Here is a 19,991-nt window from a genome sequence, read left to right as displayed (position 1 = left end):
TTTTTTGGAAAGACTGTACTAGTTTTCATGTGAGATCACAGATGTCTCTGTCTCTTCAGCTTTTGTTCAGTTAATGTTTTGATAGAGATTTACTTGACCTCTAGGAGGGAAAAAACGAACAAACAAACAAACAAACAAACCCTTCTCCAGTCCTTACAGATTATTTCTGGGCTGAAGTACTTATTCAACACTTAGCCAGGCTTACACTGAGTCTGGAGATCATCCAAAGCTGAAAGTTTTGGGTCTTCTCTGGTCTTTACTGAGCATATACCTTGCCCTGGGATGCACATAGCTCTTGCCCTGGGCATTTACATAGCATTCTATATTTCCCAGCATACACAGATGATTTAGACTATCCTAATTCCTCCAAGAAAATTTCCTTAGCTTTTCTTCCAGGCTGTAGATGATTATTTTATGTATCAACTGTAATTTTTTGCCCTAGGCAACTGCATTTGTTAGCCTTATAATGTTTTCAAGCAATGTGCACTGCTTTTCTGTCCAGAGTGAGTTCTTTGTCAGGTGGAACAGAGATAAATGCCTGCATCAGTCCTTCAGGTAGTTCCCAGATGGGTTGGAACAGACAAATATAACAATTTGTAAATAAGGCCTGCTATGTTCCTTTTGTAACCAGGGACCAGAGTTCCCCCTGGGAATGCAGGCTATCTTCAAGATTGCCACTGAGCTGAGCAGGGGGTGGATCAAGTGCAAGTAGAAATGCCACAAAACTTTCCTGTGATCCTAAAGATGTCTTTTTCTTCATTCAGTGTTCACTTGGTTGCAGTAAACTTTTCTGTTGTTCAGATTTTCGGAGTTCTGACAGTTTCTGCTTGTATTTTGAGATTTCTGTGGAGATGTGGGAACTTGGAGCTGCCTACTTCACCATTTTGCTGGATATCACCTATTATTTGTCATTAAGTATTTTAAAGCATTGCTTTGTAGTGACCACATGTTGTTCCATTGTATAGATGTACCATAACTTATTGTAAACGATGCCGTAGTGAACATTTTTTCACATCTCTGATTAACTTTTTTAGCTTAGGATAAATTTCCAAAAGTAGAATAACTATGTCAAAAGTTATAAACATTTTTGTCTCTTCATATTTATCGCCAAATTGCCCTGCAGAACGTTTGCATCAATTTATTTTCCCACAAGCGGTTTCGCATTTCATCCCTCCCTACTCTGTAACTTAATGGTTTTTCCCTATTTATTAAGCCAAAAATGACGTCTTGTGGTTCTGTCTGCTCTTTTAAGAATTCTTTACATGACTTGAATTTGAATCCATTAATTGTTTTATTCCCTCAGTTTGTGATGTACTCCAATTTGTCCATTTCCTCAGATGTATAGGCCAATGAACTTACGCCATTCTTCTGATCAAGAATACGTTTTCCTGCTCTCATAAATGTAAAATTTGAATGTATTTTATAGTGAATCTGAATGGTGCCTACCCCAAGCTGGTGCCTTTCAGACCTGCAGGACGGCTGATCTCTCCACCTCTGCTACTCTCTGTGATTTTCAACATTCTTCTCAGCCTGGCCATGCATATTGCGGGATTCATCCTGGTTCAGAGGCAGCCTTGGTATTCTGTGGAGATACACAGGTATGAGTACAGTCTCAACTTCTGCTTCTCACATTCTAATTTCTATCAAACATCCTCTGGCCAATATGATGGGAGGCAAATGGGGCTTCATTCTGCCAAAGGTTTTGCTTTTTAAAGTCCCTTGGGCAAATTTTCAGTGATTATTTCTTCTCTGTAGCACAATTTAATGCTAATGAATGTATCATTCATTCATTAGCATTTATCTTTGCCTGTGTTATATGATAATGGTCTATGACCATCTTTTATATCTAGGGTGACCATGGATTATAGCTTACCCGAGCAGTCCCAGTTTAAGTAGCCCAGTTTAAATTAAGTGATGTCCCAGTGAAATTATTAACATCTTTTCTTTTCACCTTCAAAATTATCCTTGTTAGATAAGTTATATATTCACCTCACTTACAAATTATCAGAGATTTGTTGTTGCTGTTTTTATAGAGACGGAGTCTCTCTCTGTTGCCGAGGGTGGAGTGCAGTGGTGTGTTCTAGGCTCACCGCAACCTCTGTCTCTGGTTCAAGCAATTCTCCTGCCTCAGCCTCCCCAGTAGCTGAGGGTATAGGCACATGCCACTATGTGCAGCTAATTTTTTATATCTTTAGTAGAGATGGGTTTTCGCCATGTTTGCCAGGCTGGTCTCAAACTTCTGGCCTCAAGTGAGCCACCCACCTTGGCCTCTTAGGGATTACAGGTGTGAGCCACCACACTCGGCCAAATTATCAGAGATATTAAGCCACTTGGGGGAGGAGTCATGACTTACCAATCTCTTTTCCATATAGCCTTAATGAATGTGCATAATTTATTGAATATATAATTGGCTGAATCTCTCTCTCTCTCAGTGTATCCAAAATATGGGTCTATCTGTGCTTGTTTTTTTTTTTTTTTCCTATTTTTCAGTGTGTGTGTGTGTGTGCGCGCATGTATTTTCCAAAGCAGAGGCAATTATAGAAGCATTGAGTGCCTGCCCTGGACACTGGTATGGAGTCTTCTGGGTACAAATGCTCCATAAAGGCTTGTCATCTCACTTCATTAGCTTCTTTGGTTTCCCTTTTAGTGCCTGTACAGTGCAAAATGAAAGCATCTCAGACTTAACCATGTCTCCAGCTGCTCCAGAAAAAATGGAAAGTAATAGTGCCTTCACAAGTTTTGAGAACACTACGATCTGGTTCTTGGGAACAATCAACTGTATCATTGTGGCTCTTGTGTTCTCTAAAGGAAAACCATTTAGACAGCCAACCTATACAAACTGTGAGTAGAACTGTACTGGATCAGAGGTGAGAAGTCAATCGAGAGAGCAGACATGGCCAGGTCACTTAGGGAACAGCTGTAGAGTTGAGTCTTATCTAGCATCTCTTGACTTCCACTCTAGGGCTCTGCGAAACACATTGTACAGCCTCGTTTCCATGGTTCTTTGCTCTTTCCTTCAAAGCTGCATTAAATACTAGGGCTTCTTTCTCCCTTTCCTTCACCAGAAGTTTGCCTCTAGGTGTCTTTTCTTGGGATCGCTCCAAATTGAAAGGACCAATTTATTTCTCTACTTGTCAGTACTTGTCGGAATTCACCCTGGAAACAATGGAGAGAAGCCTAACAGAACTCAAGTGGATCCTGTCTCTTGCCTTGAAGGCAGTAGTCAGGGTGGCATTGTGTGGTGGCAGGCTGCTAGTGGGTCAGCCTGGAGGAATCTGACTAGAGAGGGTTATGGAGGCTCTTTACCAGAGTACCTCCCTCCTACCTCCTTACATTATGGAGTGGGAAGGTATGTTTGGATGAGAAATGAGTGACCTATTTAATATTTGAGACATTTATTTGTATATCATCACTACTCTTCTTATTGAAAAAATTCAAAGCCCAAATTGAGTACCTTTATGAATATTTTCATACAAATTTATTTGTTCAGAGAAAATTATTGAGCTTTTCTTCTTCCTGGGATGAGGAAGCAGCTAAATACTGACCTCTGCATGATAGCAATTTAAAATTGGGTTTATTGACAGGTTCCTTTATACCAGAAAATGATTCGAGGCAGATGACTTGCATTAAAGTGACTCAGATACTTGGATACCTTCAAGCCATTTATTGAACATGTATTTTGTCAATGTTACCCTGTATATACCTACTACTTTTATTAACTGAAACTTAAAATGTGCATGTGAAAATTTTCACTTGCTTCAAGGACATGCATAGAAATTGTAGAGGTGAGACCCATTGCTTAGAAATGAATACTTTCCACCTAGTATTTGGACGTAGAAATCAAGTAAATTAAATCAGTGTTAATCTAGACTACATCTGTCAATATATGTGACATTTTTCACTCTGATTTCTTAAAATAATAGCTTGTGTTCTTATTTCCTCAGATGTATTTGTCCTTGTGCTGATAATACAGCTTGGTGTATGTCTATTCATTCTATTTGCTGATATACCAGAATTATATAGACGTTTGGATGTAAGTCTAATCTTTGGGATATGGTGATGCTTTACAGTTCTGTAACAACTTTAAAAAGCAGATCACAATTTCAATTGGCATGATTTTTGACACACATTATTCTTTTGGGATGGCAGAGCTAAAAAAAAAATGCTAAATTTATCTATATTTTTTATTTAAACTGGTCAAGAAATAAAATTCTACCTAGTTTTGATTTCATGAGGCTAAAGATAGTCTTTAAGTCTTGAATACTTTAATTTATTTTTTTCTTATTATTTAAGAGACAGGATCTCACTTTTTTGCCCAGTCTGGAGTGCCATGGTGCAATCGTAGCTCACTACAGCCTCAAACTTCTGAGCTCAAGCAATTCTCCTACTTCAGCCTCCCGAGTAGCTAGGACTGCAGTAGTGTGCCATGATGCCCAGCTAATTCTGAAGAAAAAAATTTGTAGAGATGAGGGCTTGTTGTGTTGCCCAGGCTGGTCTCAAACTCCTGGCCTCAAACTAGCCTCTTGCCTTGGCCTCCCAACGCACTAGGCTTAAGGCTTGAGCCACTGAATCTGACCAACTATTTTCATTTTAAAAGAACTCCTATAAGAGGAGAAAATGTATTTCTATATTTTCTCTTTCAAATATGAGGGAATTTTTTCCTAAATGCTTCCGTTTTTTGAAGTTGTTTAAAACTGTTTTACCTACAGCTTTTTGGGGGGTTATTATTTAGGTATTTATATATTTTTTTACAACTTTAAAAATGTTTTCTGTGTGCTCCTACTTAATGTCTGTAAGACTTACTTTCCAAGAGCCATACTTTTCCTCATAAACTCTCTTGTATTTTGTAATATTGATACAGATATAAAAACCTACGAGATACCAAAATTTTACATATTCAAGCCAGGGAAAAACATATTTTGATCCCCTTAACCTATTCTACTTGTATTACAATTTAATCATGGCTACATGATCTTTAGATCAAGAAATGCAATAGTGAAGAGATGACTAAAGAAACAGCTCTTTTAGTTGGTGCTTTGTATATCTGGTTGCCTCTCCATCTCAAAGATGAGTTTCATGAGGTCCAACAGTGTATCTTATTCATTCGTGTGTTACCAGTGCCTCACACAAAGAGTGGCAAAATATGACAAAGGAATGAATGACTGATCATTGCGTATCAGACTCCTGAATATAAACAAGCACTTAAAGCATATAGTGTGTTTCCAACCAGCAACACCTGCACAAACCCACAGTGACATTTGGCATACTAATACCTTTAGTTTGACATACTAATATATTTAGCATGTGTCTTTTTATTTTTGTAATTACATTACTGTGGTTAGCAGTCATTAAGTGCCTCTGAATTAAATTAAGTTTTCATGGAAATAAGTAGGCTTTGCCCACTGGTCTTCTAAGTCAGCTAAAACTTCTTAATCCTAGAGAAGTTAAGGATAAGATATGATGAGTTAAATGTCACTTTTTGATAGAAAAAGATTCTTACAGAAAGGCTGGGTCCTCTGGTATAACAAAATAGGGAACGTATTTAATTTGGAGAGAATGTGGGCAGGGTCATTGCCAGCATGACTGCAAAGGATTCTGCAAAGAATTATTGTTCACTTTTAAAACAATTATTTTTCTTATTATTACATAAAATATATGTTCTTTTTAGAAAATGTAGAATGTGCAGACAAGGAGAATTATAATATTATTCACTATATTCTTCCTTCTTTTACAATTCATATATTATAAATGTGTGTTGACTAATTTTTAGTTTTTTTAAAAGAATGGAATCATGTTGTTTTGTAACCTAGAAACTGCTTACTTAAAAAATTTTAAATTATTTTAATAGGGAACACATTCATTTGGTTCACAATCCGAATGTTTAAAAAGCCATATAGTGAAAATCCTCATTCCATCTTAGATTCCCAGTCACCAGTTCCCCTCCCTAGAGGCAACCAATGACACCAGTTTCTTTTACATACTTTGGGACATATTTTGTACATTCTTCTTCCACATTTTTACACAGATAGTAGAAAACTATTATATTTGTTCAGGTCTTCTGAGAGGTAGATGTCAAGTTCAGTTTAGTTATGCAAGAGATTTATTGGAGGAAATTCCCGGAGTGGTGGGAGGGGAATGGAAAGCCAGAGGAAGTGGGGAGAGGCATACACTGTGATGTGGGTTTATCCTCTAAAAAGAAGAGAGGGAAGAAGGAGGGCTGGATGTGTAGCATCTCAAACTGCAGTGCACTAAGAAAGTCAGGCCAAAGTTGCCCATCAGGAGTTTCTTTTATTATTATTATTATTATTATACTTTAAGTTCTAGGGTGCATGTACACAACGTGCAGGTTTGTTACATATGTATACATGTGCCATGTTGGTGTGCTGCACCCATTAACTTGACATTTACATTAGGTATATATCTTAATGCTATCCCTCCCCCCTCCCCCCTCCCCACAATAGGACCCGGTGTGTGATGTTCCCCTTCCTGTGTCCAAGTGATCTCATTGTTCAATTCCCACCTATGAGTGAGAACGTGCAGTGTTTGGTTTTCTGTCCTTGCAATAGTTTGCTGAGAATGATGGTTTCCAGCTTCACCCATGTCCCTACAAATGACACGATCTCATCCTTTTTTATGGCTGCATAGTATTCCATGGTGTATATGTGCCACATTTTCTTTTTTTCTTTTTTTTTTTTCTGTCGCCCAGGCTGGAGTGCAGTGGCGGATCTCGGCTCACTGCAGGCTCCGCCTCCCGGGTTTTTGCCATTCTCCTGCCTCAGCCTCCCGAGTAGCTGGGACTACAGGCACCGCCACCTCGCCCGGTGACTTTTTTGTATTTTTTAGTAGAGACGGGGTTTCACCGGGTTAGCCAGGATGGTCTCAATCTTCTGACCTCGTGATTCGCCCGTCTCGGCCTCCCAAAGTGCTGGGATTACAGGCTTGAGCCACCGCGCCCGGCCGTGGCACATTTTCTTAATCCAGTCTATCATTGATGGACATTTGGGTTGGTTCCAAGTCTTTGCTATTGTGAATAGTGCCGCAATAAACACACATGTGCATGTGTCTTTATAGCAGCATGGCCCATCAGGAGTTTCTACGTCTCATAGGAATGAGTCTGATTAGAATCCATGCTGTCCTCATTTCTTGGCTATGTGCGGCTTATGACTTTAGATATGCTTTACAGCATGTGTGGTGGTGGATTCTGAGCATAACAGTTGGGGTATCCACAATTTATCCTCCCAGCAGCAGATCTGAGTGGAAAATTTTCATGGCTGCTACAACACATACATTGTCCTGCACCTTGCTTCTTTCATGTAATAGTATTAATTGTTCCATATCAGTACATATATTTTCCTCATTCTTTTTAATGCTAACATAATATTTTATTTTATACAAATGTATATTATGTATATGTCATATGTATACCATGCTTTATATGTAGTCCCATATTGATAGACATTTAAGATATTTCCAAGTATTATTACAAAGTTGCAATAAAAATATTATTGTGCATATGTCATTTTAGCCATATAAAAGTATATTTCTGAGATAAATTCCTAGAAGTGGATTTGAATTTTTAACTTTGAGAACATTGTCCTCTATAGAACCGTTTCAGTTTTTACTCCCACTAACACATGAGGTCATGCATAAGACAGTGCCAGGTACAGTGGGATGCCCTTGGCACTTTTTCATTCATTAATTCACCCATTGAATTACTATTCAATTACTCACTCACTATTACAAGAACAGCAAGGAGGAAATCCACCCCTATGATCCAGTCACCTCCCACCCAGCCCTTCCTCCAACATTGGGGACTATAATTCAGCATGAGATTTGGATGGAGACACAAATTGAAATCATGTCACTAGTTCTGCCTTGTATTTATGATGTGCGGTAACAGGACAGATCACCTCTCTGTAGCTTCCTCTTCCTGAGCAGCAGGTGATAGAGGTCATCATAGCTCTAGAACTAAAAAACACTCAAGGCGAGATGTAGAGATGGAGAGCACTGAAGTTTCTGTCTCTTTCTCTCTCTCTCTGTGTGTGTGTGTGTGTGTGTGTGTGTATGTATGTATGTATGTGGTTTCATCTATTTTGTTTTAAGGCTTACTAAGGTTTCCTGGAAGTAAGTAAGATTTTAAAACCTTTACTTGATGCTCCTACCTTATCCCAGCTCTAAGAAGAACTACTGTTTTCTTGTTAATTAAGGAAGACAATAAAACCTTGCTGCAGGAAAGTAGAATAACTCACCATTCATTCACCATACATATATATCAGGAATGTGCCTGGAGGGGTTGGGGGAGACACAGAAAAAATGGGCAAAGGGACAGGTCATGACTGGCTTGATTTCACCTCCATTTGCTCCTTTAGCAAGTGCCCTTGTGAGGGCACACTGTGCAGCTGGATGCACAGTCCTGAGGGAGATGCCCTGAGCCAGTGCTAAAAGCAGGGCGCGGCTGGGGAGAGATGTGGCACCAGGGAGAAGAGGGCAATGCTACCCAGTTGTGAAGGTTTGACATGTGTACCCTTAGGCCTCCTGGAGATAAAGCCACATTCCTGCCTCCCTTTTGAAAACAGAACCAAACAAGCAAACAAAAAGTGATTTTAGTATTTTTTCTAATTGCAAAGTGACCAAAGTTATTTTAGGAAATTTAGAAATTATAGAGAAACACGCACATCACAAGAAAAAAAAAGATAAAAGAAGAAAAGCAACTCTCATAACCTCCAGGTCATTAGGATCATGAGTATAACCTTAGTATAACCTTTCCATACTTTTTCTGTGCATACAAGCATAGAAATTCTTTACATGTATACGATTTATGTAATAGACACACATATATATTACATATGAGATTTATAACCTATGAAAAGATATACTGTGAACATGTGAACGTGTTTCCAGCGTCTGCCTGTCTTCAGACTAACCGTGCTTCATCATCTCCCGCCAGCTGCTCTGCACGCCCATCCTGTGGAGGGTCTCCATCGTCATCATGCTCAGCTTGAATTTCATTGTGTCCCTTGTGGCCGAGGTAAGTGTGCTGGTCTTGGGCTGCTCATCTTGTGTGTGTACATGCGTGTGTGTGAGGGGACTTCTTTGGGACTCTGAAAACAACTTTAGGTGACATGGACTCAGCAGTGCAGGGGCTCCCTTCCTTCACAGCGTAAGCAATGCTGCCTTCCTCTGATGAGTCCCAAGCAGGACATTAGTTTTCCCATCTGTCAGGTGGGGCTGGGGACAATGGAGTGATGATCTCTAAGGTCCTATTCATTTCTACATTTTCCAAATAAAGACCCAACACAATTTACTTTTTAAAATTGAGATATGATTCACGCACCATAAAATTCACCCTTTTAAAGTCCACAATTCAGTGGTTTTTAGTACACTCACTGAGTTGTACAACCATTAACAGTACTTAATTGCAGAACACTTTCATCATTGCTAAAGAAATCCTGTACCTACTAGCCGTTGCTCTTCATTGCCCCTTCCGCCTTCTCCTGGGCCTTGGAATCACTCATCTTCTTTCTAACTGTGTGGCTTTGACTATTCTGGACATCTCATGTAAGTGAAACCATACAATATGTGGCCTTTTGTGTCCGGCTTCTTTCACTTAACTCATATCATTTTTGCCTTACAGGTGGGAAATGGCATTCATAGTGAACTTTTCCAGCTTTCATTCTCCAGCTCCCATTTGCTCCATTTTCTAGCTTTTATTCTCCAGCTCCCCTGTGCTCCATTTCCTCAGTGAAATGAGCTTGTGCTCCTGCTTTGTTTCTCCACGTGATTCACGCTCTCCCCACTCAGTACTACCAGACACAATCTCCATTCTTCAAAGCCTGTTGGTAGGCAGGGGTGCCCTGAAAAGGCATTTATGAACAAAGGAGAGGTGAGGGGCTGAACCCCATCTGTCTCTATTTCTGCTCTGAGTTACAGAACTAGAATTGTTGCAGCAAATGGAGTGTCATGGTGAGCTGGGAGAACCTGCAGCCTGACTTCCCTGCACTGTTGTGCAGGCAGGACCTCGGCGAGCCCTCCCTACTTACTCCTGTGCAGAGGGAAGGCTGCACAGGGGCTGGGGGCAGAATAGGACACAGAATTTCAGTACTGGACCTTCTCTCTATGTGCTAAACAAGAACTTCTCAAACTTGAGTGGGCATCAGAATCACCTGGGAGGCTTGTTAAAACAACACACATTGCCAAGCCCTACCCACAGTGGGTCTGATTCAGTAGGCCTAGAAGGAGCATAGAAGTTTGCATTTCTAACAGGTTGTCAGGCGATTCTGATGTGATTAGTTCAGGGATCACACTTCGAGAAGCAATATGCTAAACCGTATGTCTCTAAAGCAACCGGATTAACAAAAGAGCATTATCACGGGTGGCCTCAGACCCAATGGCAGAATGATGGTCTTTGCCCTTTAAAGAAGAATCTAGTGTGTACATCTTATCCCTGTTCATAATCAGAAGATTTCCTCTGTGTGGTGTATCTTCCCTCCATTTCTACATATAAAAGTGCTATTCCATCCTCTACGGCACAACTGTAGTACTATCCTCTTCATGTATCTTTCCTGATCTCTGGATCAGGTAGGCAAGTAACAACGTAACCAACAGTGGCTTAAACAACAATTATTGGCTCAGGAAGAAGACTGAAGGTAGGTGGCTTCAGGACTGGCTCAGTAACTCAGTAGTGCCACTGGGAATGCACACTCTCTCACCTTTCTGTTCTAGAATCCTCAGACGTGGTCTTTCATGTTTGTGCCTGTGATTATGGTGTCCAGATAGCTTCCACATAGCTGGACTTTACATCTGTTTTCGGTGCAGGAAGAAAACAGAAGGAGAGGCCACAGCAAGCCAGTTTCCATCAAGTCTGGACCTTTTCTTGGGAAACGAACGTTTCGTGAAGCTCACTAGCAGACTTTCTTTTATGCCTTATTGATTAGACTTGTGTCTCATTGTCATCACGAGTAGAAAAGGATTCTGGGAAGTGGATCCATGTTGAAAATTACACAGTGTAGCTTAGACCATTTATTATTATGTTTTCCTTTTAGGTGGGCAGGGAAGAGTTGGGAGGGAATGGGCTATATGGTAATTAAGTATCAAAGTCTTCCATAATCCTCTAGCAGGAAGTTCTTCCTTTTTCAGCATATTTGCAGTTAAGAGCACAAGCTCAGGGGTAATCTACTGGGTTCGAATCCTGGCTCCACCACTTTCTTTCTGTCTGACTTTGTGCAAATTATTCCACTTATCTAACCTCTGATCAGCCCTGAAACAAACAGGTTTGAGCAGGACCTTATTCTTACCCTGCCAGGGCTCATGATCTAACCTCCAGCTGAGAGGCATGAGAGCTAGTGTGGATAGCTTTAATTGCTCCCACCTTTAAAACAATTATTTATGTGTTTATATAGGTATGCTTGTATGTATGAGTTATTTGAGTAGCCAGTCAGAAGAGCTCATGTGGTGAAATTTTTTTAAAGACATGTCTCACCAAGGCTTTCCTTTTGTTTCTAGTTGTTACTAGTCCATTCTCCCACTGCTGTGAACAAATACCTGAAACTGGGTAATTTATAAAAGAAAGAGGTTTAATTGGCTTATGGTTTTGCAGACTGTACAGGAAGCATGGCTGGGGAGGCCTCAAGAAACTTTCAATCATGACGGAAAGCAAAGGGGAAGAATGCAGGTCTTACATGGCCCGAGCAGGGGAAGGTGCTACACACTTTTAAACAATCAGATCTCATGAGAACTCACTCTCACGAGAACAGCAAGGAGGAAATCCACCCCTATGATCCAGTCACCTCCCACCCAGCCCTTCCTCCAACATTGGGGACTATAATTCAGCATGAGATTTGGATGGAGACACAAATTGAAATCATGTCACTAGTTCTGCCTTGTATTTATGATGTGCGGTAACAGGACAGATCACCTCTCTGTAGCTTCCTCTTCCTGAGCAGCAGGTGATAGAGGTCATCATAGCTCTAGAACTAAAAAACACTCAAGGCGAGATGTAGAGATGGAGAGCACTGAAGTTCCTCTCTCTTTCTTTCTGTGTGTGTGTGTGTGTGTGTGTGTGGTTTCATCTATTTTGTTTTAAGGCTTACTAAGGTTTCCTGGAAGAAAGTAAGATTTTAAAACCTTTATTTGATGCTCCTACCTTATCCCAGCTCTAAGAAGAACTACTGCTTAATTAAAGAGGACAAAAAATCTTGCTGCAGGAAAGTAGAATAACTCATCTGGCTAAGTTTCCAAGAGGCTGAGATGGCTATATGGATCTTTAACAGCCTGGCAGCCAGCAGATGGTCAGTTATCACAGGATTAATTCAGACTAGCTGTTCTCTATCCTTTCATGGGCAGTGGAACCCAAATGGCAAAAATGGGTAGATTTTAGGAAAACTACTACTTAATATGATAACCTCTCATGAGTTATAAGTTATAACTTAGGCTCTATTCAAGGCACACTCTAACTCATGAAATAAAATGGCATTGCAAAATATTTTCAAAGACACATGTCTTTTGTAATCTTAAAACTGTATTTCAGTGAAGGTGAAGGTTAGAGACATGTGTGAACAGGACCACAGTGCTTAGCCATTTGTTAAATGAGTAGTTCAGAAGGGTAGGCAAAGGGAGAGAGCTATGCCCTGCCCTGCCCTGCATTGTAAAGGGAGTTATATAAGCCTTACAACAAGCATAAGGAAGGGATCATTCTCATCACTCAGTGGAGACTTGGATAGAGTAACTATTCTGCCCATAATAGGTGTCAGAACTGGGGCTCAAATCCAGATCTGTTCAACTCCAAGACTGGCGTGTGTTTTAATTTCATCAACCTGTGTTTATGAATATGCAGTGATATGTCAGGGTATATGAAAAGCATGTCATACATGGGCCACATCTTTATATAGGGTCAATTGTATTTAGTATTTAGTAGTAAGTCATTTTAAATGTCATTTTATATCCAATAAAATATAGATGTGCTATGGAGTGAAACATAGAATTTGAATGATTTTAAATTTAATTTTGATGTGAGATGCAAAAGAAACTTCATTTTTGAGGCAAGCCATTTCAAGTTATGTTCCCAGAGTCTTGAAATGTTGTACCTCTTACTTCTCCCACAGGAGGTACTTAAATAGAAACGTTTGAGAAGCCAGTACCTGTCCAGTGAAACCACCTTAGATTCGTCCAGTGGTCAAGCTCTTTGTCAAGCTGGATCTAAGCAACCAGTGCAGTAGTGACTTATGATGACCTGTGGAGGGCTGTAGCCTCAAAACACTCAACCCTGATTGTAAAAAGTAATTCTTTTATTTTGCAGGAGGCCGTTATTGAAAATCGAGCCCTGTGGATGATGATTAAAAGATGTTTTGGCTATCAGTCAAAAAGCCAGTATCGGATATGGCAGAGGGATTTGGCAGGTGACCCTAGTTGGCCCCCACTAAACCAAACCTCCCACTCTGACATGCCAGAGTGTGGCAGGGGCGTGTCTTACAGCAATCCGGTGTTTGAGAGCAACGAAGAACAACTTTGAAGGACATGTGATGTCCAAGGTGATATTACAGAGAAACAATGACAAAAGGGACCAGTTTCATTGATTTTAAAAAATGAGACTCTTGTAACATCAGCTGGAGTTTCGGGGATACCTGTCAAATCATGGTGACAGACTAAAGTCTGTTTGATAAAATGTTTTCTACAGAGAAGAACATTGACCCAGAAGAGTGCTTTCCTCTTGGCTTGTGAAGGTATTGGAGGCGTTCAGTGAAGGCAAGAATGGGCCGAGAATTGCTATGGGCCAAGAGACAAGCAGGCTAAAGGGGAAAAATATGTGATCTTTCTTCTTAGGACAGGACAATACTTTCCTTTTTATAAAAATGAATTAAGGGGAAGTAGTACTGTGTATACTCATGGAGTTGTAACATGTTAAAGAGCATTTTTGAATTTTTACTTCATCGATGGAAAAACTAATGCATGGGAAACGTTACACCCATCTTTACTGTCTGGGTTCCTTTCCTCTGTAGTGCTTTTCAGATTTGAGGCTTTTTCTTCTGCTTCTGGCCTTACTCTACATGTTATTAAGGATAAGCTCAGCCTATGCTGCAATAAAAAACACCTCTCAGATATCAGTGCCTTAACACACAAGCGCTTCTTCCATGATCCAGGTGACACTCTGGACCTGCTATTCTTAACAGCAGTGACTGCTTCAACCTGATGGTTCCATCAACTCGATGCAAGGACTCTGTGTTGACTGTGATGGGGGAAGGAATAGACTGGAGATCACATGTGGACTCTTCACTGCCTCACCGCAAAAATGGCACACATCGCTTTCCCTACGCATATCTCATTAGTCAAGGATTTGGCCAGGGAGCTGGAAAGTGCAGTCTCCTGTGTTTAGGGATGCTTCATGGGCTTATGAGCTGTCACTACACAGGGCCCCACGCTTAGAAGGGCCCACACTTGCTTTAACACTCTACTGTTTCCATCTTAAAATTCTTAATTTTTGAACAAGGGTCCCCGTATTTTCATTTTGTATCAGGCCCCACAAAATGATAGAATTGGTCTGGGATGCAGTCCTGGGAAGGAAAGGAAAATAACAGATCAGAGAACACTAGTGCTGTCCACTACAGTCCACTTCTCCTAACCCCAGTCACTTATCCTACGTTTTAGGAACCTCTCATGTCACGTGGCCAACTCCAGACATTTTCACTCCTCTGCTTTATTATTTTTGAGAAACATTAGTCTCATGCTACAGCATTATATGGCACTATTGATGGAAGTTCTTACACAACCAGTACGTTTTTTTAAGTTTGTGGCTTCAGTTTCCAGAAAACTAAAATTTTCCTTATTTTATCACTGTTGCAATTTGGTTATATTTGATTTGTTCAAAACAAGGAAGACTCAGGTTTCTGTTAGCTCAGGAGACAACACTGAACTCTAGGAGCACATCTACACATAATGCTTTCAGGCAAAAGCAAAATTTTTATTCTGAGCATCAAATCCTGGGTGAATGTTCTGATCAGGGGATAAGTGTCCTGGCCCAGGCTGGCTTTGCAACTTATCAATAGCATTTGCAAGCATTGCTTCCCCCTAATTGGGCTTTTGAGCATGGCTGATGGCTCTGCGATTGCAGCTGATTCTAGGAACGCGGCGTCTCCCAGCCACAAGGGTACCCTGTTACTTCTGGTTTTAAAAGAGGGCATGAAGATATTTTAGCGTTTCAAGACTGCAGAATCATTGTCTTTTTTGGTACACGAAGAAATATTTCCTTTTGCAAAGTCAGCCTCAGCAATGATATGGCAGTTCTGAACGTCCTTTTCTAAAAGTGTTTTTCATTTTCCAAAAGTAGAGGGTTATAGGCGGGGGCAAGCTAGAGATGGTCTGCGACCTAGTCATGAGCAAGATGAGCCTGCACAGTTCACACTTCAGTGTGCCCTTTGCTAAGTGTGTTCACCTCCACTAGCTCACCTGAATTGTACGATTGTCCCATGACTCAACAAGGAAGGGCTTATCATCTCCACTATACAGATGAGAAAGCTGAGATTCAGTAATGGCAAGAGCAGATCTAGGCCTCAAATACAGACCTTCTGAGCAAAGCTTATATTGCTTCTAAACACTTCCTAATTACGGAGCTCCAGCACGGCAGGTTGCTTAGTGTGATCTCACAGTCACGCAAAGAATGGGCAACTCTTTGCTAATACCAGGCCCTCTGTTCAAATGAATGCCAGGCATCCTGCCAGGCCTGGGCTAGAGGTGTGTTCAAAACAAAACAAAACCAAACCAAAATTTGATTGTCTTTCTGAGACTTTGAGTTGCTCTTGCCTTGGTCCTAAGTGATTCTATCCCTAGCAAAGGCTGGCAGGGAACAGTAATGAAAGAATCTAGTCCTCCACTAGCCAAGCAGCCATAAAGTCTTTGGGAAAAGAAACTCATTTTGAAGACTGTATTCCTGGGACTAAGCACATCTTAGAAGCAGTAATTGAAGGAACAGGGAGTGCCTAGCCCAGAATAAAACAGTCAGGGGACTGTGAAGGGTTGTCCTGAGAAAGAAGGGTCTGACTTGTGTCAGGTGGCACGAGAAGGCAGAATCAGGACGAGAGGGTAAAGATCACAGCGGGGATGGCTTCAGGCCATCTGCCCTAACCACTGTCCTAACAGCCAGCTCTGACAGCAGTGGAATGTACTCTATGACACTGGAGAAATGAGTGACTATTCAAAGGTCAAGTAGAGAAGGAAGTCAGGTATCAGATGAAACTCAATTACCTGCCAGATCTCTTTCAAGCTTGATACACCCAATGTCTCAGTCTTATGCTGTGATGTGAATCTTTTTTGTTTTGAGACGGAGTCTCACTGTGTCACCCATGCAAGAGTGCAGTGGTGCAATCTCGGCTCACTGCCGGCTCTGCCTCCCAGGATCACGCCATTCTCCTGTCTCAGCCTCCCGAGTAGCTGAGACTACAGTCACCTGCCACCATGCCTGGCTAACTTTTTGTATTTTTACTAGAGACGGGGTTTCACCGTGTTAGCCAGGATGATCTCGATCTCCTGATCTCGTGATCTGCCTGCCTTGGTCTCCCAAAGTGCTGGGATTACAGGCGTGAGCCACCGGATGTGAACCATATTCTACTGCTACCCACACAGAATACCAGACCGACACTGATGGGAGGATGGGCTCTGGAGGGAGAGCTTCCAGCCTTGTCAGATCCGATTGTGTGGACGTATAGACTCAACTGCCCTGTCCCTTGAAAGGGGGAGATAAGATCCTAGGAAAGAGGTGCAGAGTGGGGGTCCTGACTGTCAGACTGAAGCTGGGGGAATACTTCTGATTCGTGAATTTTCTTAGAGAGGTGTTAAAAAACTTTGCCTGAAAGGGCATGGGAGAGTGCCCTAAACTTGAGGGTGGAGCAACCTGTTATCAATACACTTTCTTGACCAGAGTCTGAAGGAGAAAAGAACACAGTCACATAGTCCAAATCATTTGAGACGGTGCCCTGTATGCTCATCCCAAGGCACCTAGCTCTTACCCGCAGAGAACCCTGACTCTGGGCTTCCCTCACTAAATATATAACGATCTGAGAATGCAAATACGTCTGTGACGCCTGTATCCTTATGTGCTTATGGAAATGTTCACATATCCACCTGCAGATGTGATGACTGCAAAAAGTGATTATTTATTCAGAGCTTTGTATTTAGTTTGTGCTATAATAAATTATTCTGTTCAAAAGAGGCACGTCAAATCTATCATTCAGTTCTTATAAAAATCAATCTCTGCGGTGGAGTGTTTCACTCTGTCTAATAAAACGGTGTGGTTTACTCCAGTAATGTTGAATCAGACAACATCTTTACAAAGTTCCAGGCATTTTCTAACACCACAGATGCTATTATTCTCTGCTTTATACACAGGACAGTAGAATTTACAAAATACTTTCATCCTTGTTCTCTCATGTAAGCCTCGTAAGAACCTTAGGAGGAAAGCAAGGCAAGGATTACCGTCCTTCTTCTTTTGATGAGGTACAAGGCTCTCCAGACGGCTCAGTGACTAGGACACACGGCCCATGCCTGGAGGAGCTGGATTCAGATGCAGGTCCTTTATCAGCGAGATCCCTGCTGTGTCACTCTCCTACGTTGTTTTTCCTGAATGAAAAAAGAAAAAAAAACCGTAGCATTGAGAAACAAGACGACAGCAAGGCAAATGCCCAATGTAATTGCCATCATGAGCACACTTTCTTCCAGAAAGAGATTTTCGTGTCTCATGGACGTTCTCTGGAACCTGACCATCAATCACAGAAAAGGCCAACTCCCACAGCTGAGAGAGGAAAATCGTAACACCGGAGCCCTGTGAGCCCATTTCATGTGATCGGATAAAGCTCTGGTTTCTGACTTCAGTCCGCAGAAACAGAAACCTATATCCCTGCTTGATCTTTATTCAGACCTGCTTTGCACAGCTTTTCAGGTTCCTGTAGGTTCTCTTTTGGCTTTGAACTGGGCTCACTTCTCTATGCATAAACATTTGGAAAACCGCCGCCCCATGATATTCTGTCTGCCCTTTGGTTTCCATTAGACTTTTTAACAATGGACTTTAAACTTTATTAGTAAAATGATTTTCTTCAAAATTAAACAAAGATAAAATTAACAACAAAACACAACTCTCCCAAAGTCAATGAAAGAGCCTTAGGAGTGAGCCACCTGGCTTTGTCAAACACTCTGAGCTTGCTCCATCCTCAGGAAGATTGCATTTGCCATCCTCTGTGCCTCGAATGCTGCCCGCCACCAACCCCCTGTTTCCATTCCTGATTCCTTCTCCTTCAGATTTCAGCTCACTTGTCGCTTCTTCCAAGAAGCCTTCCCTGACCACTTTGTCTAAGGCTGCTCTTGCTCCACTGCCGTGGTTTGTTTTCTGCATAATGTCTGTGCCACCCTTCAGATGACTGAGGCTGAAAGAGCACTGCTTGTGCAAGATCACATAATGGGGAAATGAATGATCCGAGTCTATAATCTAGACCTACTGACTTCCAAATCAAGGTTGCTTACATTCTTCATATCTAGCCAGATTCTGCTAATTATATTAGCTAATCTGTCAAGAAAAAGAATGCGGGATGCTGCAGAGCATTATCCGTGGTTGGATGAAAAGCACTCAGAGTCATCCAGACTCTCCCTGCTCTTTTCCTTGCTGTCTTGACTTCGAAGTGTTTCAACGCCTTGAAAAATCTGCTGAGTCACTGACCTGTGATAAAGGCTGCACACATAGTTACTATGGAAATTCTCAGTTGACAATTGTGAATAAAGGGGGTTACACTGCAGAGAGGTCTCACATGTGTCGTATGTATTGCATGCTGCACAATCCTAGGAGGCACCATTCATAGTGTACTGCAAGCCCAGGGTGATGGTTTTGCCTCATATCAAGGAAGTTTTGTGGGTAAATAATGGCTTTTACCTTTGTAATTGAAAAGTCCCACCTGCGCCTGCTACAACCCATTCCTAAGTCTCCAGACCCTCTCTTGGCAGTGTCTCTCATGCAGAACTTCCTCTCCTCTAAGCCCTTGGTTGCCACCTGCCTGATTGCAAGAGCCTCTTAACTGGTCTCCCTGACTGAGATCTTTCTTCCATTTTTTCTTCTCAAAGTCTCTATCTATTCTATTGCACAATTCCGATGATGTCATGTCCATGGTCAGAAACCCTTAATGGTTTGAACTGTCTACTGGATAAAGTACACATTGCTTACTAAGGATTTCAAGTCCTTCTCCACTGGCCACATCTGACTGCATCTCAGATCTTTTCCCATATTGCATTCTCTACTTCAGGAAACTGAATTTCCTATTACTCTCAGCATTCAGTCCTCACTTTCCCACCTCAACAGCTGATATGGTTTGGCTCTGTGTCCCCAACCAAATCTTACCTTGAAGTGTAATCCTAATGTGTCAAGGGTGGGACCAGGTAGAGGTAATTGGATCATGGGAGCAGTTTCCCCCATGCTGTTCTTGTGACATTGAGTGAGTCTCATGAGGTCTGATGGTTTTATAAGTGTCTGGCATTTCCCCTGCTGGCACTCACTGCAACCTGCTGCCCTGTGAAGAAGGTGCCTGCAGCTGAGCACAGTGGCTCACGCCTGTAATCCCAGCACTTTAGGAGGCCAAGGTGGGTGGATCACCTGAGGTCAGGAGTTCGAAACCAGCCTGGCCAACATAGCGAAACCCCGTCTTTACTAAAAACACAAAAATTAGCTGGGCGTTGTGGTGGATGCCTGTAGTCGCAGCTATTTGGGAGGCTGAGGCAGGAGAATCGCTTCAACCCAGGAGGCAGAGGTTGCAGTGAGCTGAGATTCTGCCACTGCACTCCAGCCTGGGCAACAGAGTGAGACTCTGTCTCAAAAAACAAACCAAAAAAAAAAGGTACCTGCTTCTCCTTTACCTTTCGCCATGATTGTAAGTTTCCTGAGGCCTCCACAGCAATGTGGAACTGTAGGTCAGCTAAATCCCTTTCCTTTATAAATTAACCAGTTTCAGATATTTCTTCATAGCAGT

General features: G+C 41.6%; 1 protein-coding gene across 5 annotated transcripts in view; it reads left to right on the top strand.

Annotated features, from left to right (window-relative positions):
* ATP13A4 (ATPase 13A4) overlaps positions 1-17,288 on the top strand; it is a 160,412-nt gene extending 143,124 nt beyond the window's left edge. For 2 of the 5 annotated variants that reach the window (XM_021934991.2, XM_009201964.4), the window contains exons 26-30: positions 1,427-1,598; positions 2,648-2,841; positions 3,945-4,033; positions 8,948-9,028; positions 13,295-17,288. In XM_021934991.2, coding sequence (XP_021790683.1) covers positions 1,427-1,598; positions 2,648-2,841; positions 3,945-4,033; positions 8,948-9,028; positions 13,295-13,507 — 749 coding nt within the window. In that variant the 3' untranslated portion in view covers positions 13,508-17,288. Of the gene's footprint in view, positions 1-1,426; positions 1,599-2,647; positions 2,842-3,944; positions 4,034-8,947; positions 9,029-9,634; positions 9,884-13,294 lie in introns of those variants that run through there. The other 3 variants (XR_004182362.1, XM_021934992.2, XM_031663889.1) reach the window with 3 other exon arrangements.
* Positions 17,289-19,991: the final 2,703 nt, after the last annotated feature.

This window comes from Papio anubis, chromosome 2 (assembly GCF_008728515.1).
Source record: "Papio anubis isolate 15944 chromosome 2, Panubis1.0, whole genome shotgun sequence".
In the NCBI taxonomy this organism is placed as follows: domain Eukaryota; kingdom Metazoa; phylum Chordata; class Mammalia; order Primates; family Cercopithecidae; genus Papio; species Papio anubis.
The sequence above is the reverse complement of the archived record's forward strand: the minus strand, read 5'-3'. Positions and strand labels throughout refer to the sequence as shown.